This window comes from Scylla paramamosain, chromosome 5 (assembly GCF_035594125.1).
Source record: "Scylla paramamosain isolate STU-SP2022 chromosome 5, ASM3559412v1, whole genome shotgun sequence".
NCBI lineage: Eukaryota > Metazoa > Arthropoda > Malacostraca > Decapoda > Portunidae > Scylla > Scylla paramamosain.
In genome coordinates this window covers 14,822,346-14,829,191 of record NC_087155.1, presented here as the reverse complement: position 1 = coordinate 14,829,191, position 6,846 = coordinate 14,822,346, and the positions used below count along the sequence as shown (strand labels likewise).

Below are 6,846 nucleotides of genomic sequence, written 5' to 3'. Positions count from 1 at the left end.
TTTCACCTAGGTACCTGACCTGGTGAGTTTGTGTGTTTCTTAACGAGCTTCCTTTGGTGTGGTGCATATTTCGGTCCAGTGTACAGCAGGCTTCCTTAATGAACAGCTTTCCAGAGGCGCTATGTTGCTGTTTCACTAATCTCATGATGATACTGACCACTGGTAATTTGGAACTTTCAACCAGTTATAGAGTTTGTGCTTAAAAAACAACTTCTGTGCATTTTGACATGTTAAGAATGATGATTGCCTTAAAACTGTCAAAAGTGCCTCTTTCTTGCTTCCCTGAATCTCCAAAAGTTATACTAACTGCTCTACAAGATACTGTCATGCTTCGGTCTTGGCCGCGTAACAGTGAAGAGGGTGTCACTCGCCTGAATGTGACATAATTAACCAGCCAGTGCCCAGTGATGGCTTGGACACTGGGAAGAGGAGAGCAAGATGACAGAAAGGATGAATGGTTTTATTGCAGCTTTGGTCTGTGTAGTTATTCTTGTTTCCCAGTTTTAGGTGTCACTGTGGAGTGTGTGAGGAAAGAGTAAATGTCAGAGAGATGACAGACTGGGCAAGGATGAGGTGTATTGGTAGAGCAAGTAAAGACTCAGCTGTTGCTGTCCCTTGGATCCTCTGTGAGAGTTACCAGGGATGTGCTTGAGAGTAGACTAGACATAAATGCAAGTCATATTAGAATACAAATTTATTATCTCCTTTAAAATATGGTAGTATTCAATAATTTCCTTTTTCTGCAGGCCTCCCCATCCAGATAACTTCAGTATGGCTGATGTGTCCTCTATAGAGCATCCTACCCTAAAAGTACGTCGCTTGTGTGGTTTCAAGACACTTATACTGTTATTTTTTATTACTGCTTATGACTCTTAGGGGACTGGTACCTCATTGGGCCTTTTTTTTATTATAATTATTGCAGTTTTGTTGCCCTTGGCCAGTGCCCCTCCTACATAAAAAAACATATATATATATATATATATATATATATATATATATATATATATATATATATATATATATATATATATATATATATATATATATATATATATATATATATATATATATATGTGTGTGTGTGTGTGTGTGTGTGTGTGTGTGTGTGTGTGTGTGTGTGTGTGTGTGTGTTACGTTTCAAAAACACTGTCATGAACACAAGCTAAAGAGAATATTTCATCACTTTATGGAATAACATAACTTAAATTCTGGACTATAAGTTAATGTGGCATATCATACATTCATATCTGACTGGTGCACCTTTCCTCAGGTTCCATATGATGTCCTTAACAAGAAGTTTCGGCTGGCCCAGAAAACCTTAGACCGGGAGGTGTGTCACGTGACCAGCGCCGTGACGGAACTCGAGCGAATCCTCTTTACCGACAACCGCAGTGCCTCACAAATCTCGTCTCTGCTGGGTGGGGTGGTGGAGAAGCTGTCCTCCTTCAAGCGCAAGGTACACTGCCCCCCCAAGCTCATTGTGTAGCATCACAGGAATCACTACAAACCACTGAATAGGGATCATGTGTATTAAAGATTAATCATGAGATCTGAAAGCAGAGAGCCTAACATTGTTATCACCTAACTAATATGACAGCTTTCAACCATTTGCTCAGATTTGGAATACATGAGAATATATCTATATAATCAAAAGATACAGACCAACTTTAGCCTTGCCAAGAATCTACAAATAAAGCTGTCATCCCATACTAAAGCATTTCAACTATTATGTTAAGAACTGGCTCTCATCCATAGGTCAGTTTCTAACAGAAATGGCTTAATCTTTAAAGATCCTCAATTAACTTTAATAATGTAGGATATTACTTCTTGTTGTAACCAATTTTTTGTAGATGGAAACTATAAATCATTCATTATATCTATCTCTTGCTTTGGTTGATATTTTTAGGGTGTAAATGCTATTATTTAATGCATCAGTAAGTCACTACATACTGTAACCAATATTTGGGGAATGGAATCATTAATGTAGATGTCCCTAACTCACAATGCACACTAAACAGAAATTGAGTGCTCTAAGAAATACAACCCTTGGGCATCTTGCAGGCTGAAGAGGCAACTCAGGAAGAAATTGAGTCTGGGCGGGTTGTGAAGCGGCGCGTGGACCACCTCAAGGACCATGACTCCCTCAGCCCATCCGTGGTGGCAGAGTGGAAGCGAACCCGCCTGGACCGTCTGCTGGTGGAGTACTTGCTGCGTGCTGGTTGTTACTCTACTGCAACCAAGGTAGGGCCTCTCAGGGGACATGACTGGGATTGCCTCCATTTGTACCACACAGGGAGCACAGGAGATCATGGCTAGACTGACCTAGGCTGTGAATAAGATTATAGGGGGATTGTTGTCATAGGTGTAGGAGAGCTTTACTTGGAGTTGGAAGGAGGAGCAGTGAGAATTGAACGTATGAGCAGCATGAAGGAACACTACCAGAATTGACAAATGTAGAAAAAATTTTTAGTGTATAAAGTTGAACGTGATGTAATTTTATTAGATGCATAAACAATAAGAATGCTACAAAGTTATTTTGCATGATGTTCTAAACAACTTTGTATCACATGGGTATCATTTTTATCTCTCATATCATTATAATTTTTTTTGTTACAGTAACCAATTTGCAGTAATTATGAGGACAATTATTTTCTTAATATATCTCATGGTAGTTTCTGTTCAGGCAAATAACCTCTATTTTTGTACACTCCATATTAATTGAATAGAAAAGAAGAGAATGAGAGAAAAGTAAGTTAAAAGAAACAAAAGAAATAATAAAAGTGTAAGGACTAATCAGACTCTTGATGGAGCTCTTGACTTAGTTTGGCTCAATAGGATCCTGTTGGAAGCCCTTGTGTATTTTTGTTTACATAGGCTGAGTGTTCCCTGCTTCTTTGCAGCTGGCAAGTTCCCGTGGCATAGAGGGCCTGACCAACCTGGACGTCTTCCTGGTGGCAAGGGAGGTGGAGCAGTCCCTCGCATGCCACGACACCTCCAAGTGCCTCTCCTGGTGCCACGACAACAAGAGTAAGCTACGCAAGCTCAATTCCTCACTGGAGTTCAATGTGAGGATGCAGGAGTTTATTGAGCTGATCAGGAATGATCGGCGCATGGATGCCATCCGGTGAGTGGTCAAGGAGGTGCATTCACCCAAGAGACAGAGTTGTTTATGACTTGATATAAAGAGTTACTCTGTATGTCATTTTCTCACTTGGAAAGTAATGTATGCATTACTGTTAGCCTGTTATTTACTGCTACTTTTTCTTCTTTGGAGTGGTGTCCATTTCACCTTCTCTGTTTTATATATGTTTCATAACCCCATGGCCTATTTTCTTTTGTTGTGCATATACACATAATCATTGTCTATCAATGGTCTGATTGAAACTCACTATTGTGATTATTCAGTGGCCATTGTGCTGTGCATTCCTTTAAGTCTTCACATCATATTGTTTCTGAACAGACATGCCAGGAAGTACTTCACTGGACAAGAGGCAGGACACTTGCCGTCAATACAGCGCTGCATGGCCTTGGTTGCCTTCCCAGCCAACACAGGTTAAAAACTTGCAGATAAGTTTTCCATTGTGTAACAAAGAAAACTGAACACAAGATCATCTTTGGTTGTGACATTGTACTTATAGAGGTTTGTGTTACAGATGTAAGCCCGTACAAGGAGCTGTTATCTAATGTTCGCTGGGACCAACTGATTGAACAGTTCCGAGCTGAGAATCTGAAGCTGTACCAGCTGTCTTCCCAGTCAGCCTTCTCTGTTGTGGTCCAATCAGGTCTCTCAGCCCTGAAGACACCTCACTGCTACCGGGTGAGTCATTCATCCTTGTATTCTCAACATCAGGATGTAAAGTAAACCTTAGTACTGCTATGCTTTATTCTCTGGAACCAATACACTCTAGTATTTCTTTTCTTTGACATAAATTTTAGTGTATAAAACTCATCAAGGAGAAATTTATAAAGCACTACCCTGGCAGATTGTGAATTAGCACTTACCTTTATTGTGATTTTTTTAAGTAATTTATTCTTGACTAAGATTACACTAACTATGGTAGCAATATCTGACATTCTTGAAAAAAGGCACTTAACACATTTCCTCCTCACAGGCCCCATATAATAGTTATGTTACTCCTAGTATATTTAGAACATTTTTAATAAAATGAACTTGTTAAGGACATCTGGCAAGGTCTGTGATGAAATGTTAAGAAACTGAAAAAAAAAGCTGGAGAGGAGTGGAATACACCTAGAATAGATAAAGGAAGGTTATGTAGGTCAGATGTTTAATATAAGAGTAAGTGAAAAAGGAGGTATGTGTTGCTTTCATGGACTTTTCATGGAGAGAGACAGCAGATTTAGATTTAGACATACACTATGGATTCATATAACAGGTAGATTATTGGATGGAGTGTAAGCATTGTGCAGAAGTACCAGTGAGACAGCAGATAAGATTTAGACTTACACTATGGATTCATATAACAGGTAGATTATTGGATGGAGTGTAAGCATTGTGCAGAAGTACCAGTGCTTATGTCAGAGTTAAAGAAGAGGTGGGTGAAAATTTCAAAGTATATTGCATGAGGAAACAAAATGTGCGTTTCATTCCAGGGAGCGACGGGCCACAACCCAGATTGCCCTGTGTGCCAGCCCTCCCTCAACTCCCTGGCCTCCCCACTCCCCTATGCCCACTGCTCCCAGTCCCGCCTGGTGTGTCACATCAGTGGAGAGCAGCTCAATGAGAACAACCAGCCCCTCATGCTTCCCAATGGCTATGTGTATGGCCAGAAGGTGAGGCATCAGTGCTGGCTGTATCCACTCCCCTCTTGCAGTTAAATGAGTGGTTGTTGCTTTCAGAGTCATTCCTGCTTTATTCTTAACATTCCCACTTTATCTTCTCTCTAGCATCAGTTATCAAAAATGGAGTTGGTTGTTATTAGTCCCATGTTGTTACTTTTGTAAAAAATAACACTTAAAAGAATCTAGTCATTTTTTTTAGAAACAGGATTGAGAATTTATAATGTGTAAGCTTTCTTCTCAAAGATAAAATGAAGAATATGATGCATCTTTTAGGTAATTGGTAACAGGATGAATGGGTAGTGAATTACTTAGAGGTAGATATCAGTAAGCGTTCTTGTGGAAGTTGCATCCTTCATTTGAAGCACATCCTTTCAGGCATTGCAGCAGATGGCTGACGAGAACAATGGCACCATAGTGTGTCCACGGACCCGCCAGACCTTCAACATCAGGGATGCTGAGAAGGTGTTTGTCATGTGAGGAGCAAGGCAGGCATGGGAGAGCAAGGTGGTAGCCCCACCTGTGACATGTGGATGGCTTCAGTTGCTCAGATGTGTTGCCATAGTAGTGACGAATTCCCACAGACCTGTGGCCTAAAAATTCATATTTTGTTGGTTGCTACAGATATATTTTGTGTGTGTGTGTGTGTGTGTGTGTGTGTGTGTGTGTGTGTGTGTGTGTGTGTGTGTGTGTGTGTGTGTGTGTGTTAGTGCACATATGTGTAGGGAAAAGATCTTAATCTTGCACAGAAAGATATTGTGCTTTAAAGAGTCAAGTGAACTTAACGTCTGTAAACACAACCATGCATATAAATGCAAAATATGGATGACATTACATGCTGAAGTACTTGCATAAGTACATTTGCCATCATGAAGTGGTATGGTGACAGACACAAGTTTACTGGTGAGATAAATAATTGTTTATTGGTGTTCGAAAAACAAAATGTCATGTATGCAAAGCTCCATAGGCTGGGGAAAGCTATGGCTAAAGAACTTTCAGTATGCTGAGAACAAGGCTTTACATTTATCACATTGTGCAGAAGTTAATATTTTGCCATTATTTATTAATTTAGATACTTTAAGATATTCGTGTTTTTGGCCAAGTGTTTTGGGACAGATATTTTTATTAGTTTTCTGTTTACTTCAGCTGATGAGAACCCCTATTAGTAGTATCATTTGTTGGGTTTCTTCCTGCAAAGCAGAACAAAGATGTTTGTGTAAAGAAATTAAACATATCAGTTAATGTAGCTTAGTGATTATTGGTTAAAAGACATGGAGAATATTTCATATAAGTTTATACTTTCTGGTGTAGACAGTGACTGCATGTGATGTATATTTTGTACTGTTTTCTTTGTTGTGGATTTTCCTCACGTTGGGAATTTCACGAACTTCTTTTTTCACAGAAGGACTTTGAGGAACATAACAGTGTTACTTCTGATGATTCATTATGAGCTCAGGATATTGTGTTTGTGTCCATTGTAAGTGACTGCTGGTCCCTGTCTTCTTGAGATGCATTGTCTAGTGGAGGCTTTTGTGGGTGTTCTTGCTCCTCCCTGGCATCACCAACTCTTTCTAAGTTTGTATACAGCAAAAACATTTAATGTAATGAAATCAAACTTTTCAAGAGGCAGTTTGGTACTTTATTTTTTATTCTTGCATGCTTTTCCTGTGCTGTGTAAAGTTTGTTGTGGAATATTTTTATAAGTAATTTTCTTTTGCACTATGAAGTAAGTAGGGCATAAATTGTTTAACTCTAGTGCACTTTGCTCTAATGTTGATTGTTTGAAAAGACAGCAAGTACTGTATTAGTCTTACTTTTTTGCACACCATTAATATTTTTAAGCTGCTTACAGTAAAACATCATTATGGTAAAATTTCAGTTGTATAGAAAGGAATGTATCAACTTTATGACAATTGGGATTAACAACCAAAAATTCATAGCAAAAAAAAAAAAATGAACCAAAGATAATCTTGCACACAAGCTCACCTTTAACTCACTTTTGTATCTCAACACCTTTCTTCCTCCACACTATTGTTTTGTATTTATTTA

General features: G+C 39.0%; 1 protein-coding gene across 1 annotated transcript in view; it reads left to right on the top strand.

Moving 5' to 3' along the window:
* Positions 1–6,426, top strand: part of LOC135100574 (E3 ubiquitin-protein transferase MAEA-like) — a 6,957-nt gene extending 531 nt beyond the window's left edge. The window contains exons 2-9 of the mRNA XM_064003590.1: positions 747–810; positions 1,271–1,456; positions 2,062–2,241; positions 2,901–3,124; positions 3,461–3,552; positions 3,654–3,817; positions 4,612–4,791; positions 5,176–6,426. Of these exons, the coding sequence (XP_063859660.1) occupies positions 772–810; positions 1,271–1,456; positions 2,062–2,241; positions 2,901–3,124; positions 3,461–3,552; positions 3,654–3,817; positions 4,612–4,791; positions 5,176–5,277 (1,167 nt within the window). The 5' untranslated portion in view covers positions 747–771 and the 3' untranslated portion in view covers positions 5,278–6,426. The remainder of the gene's footprint in view (positions 1–746; positions 811–1,270; positions 1,457–2,061; positions 2,242–2,900; positions 3,125–3,460; positions 3,553–3,653; positions 3,818–4,611; positions 4,792–5,175) is intronic.
* The last annotated feature ends 420 nt before the right edge of the window (positions 6,427–6,846 follow it).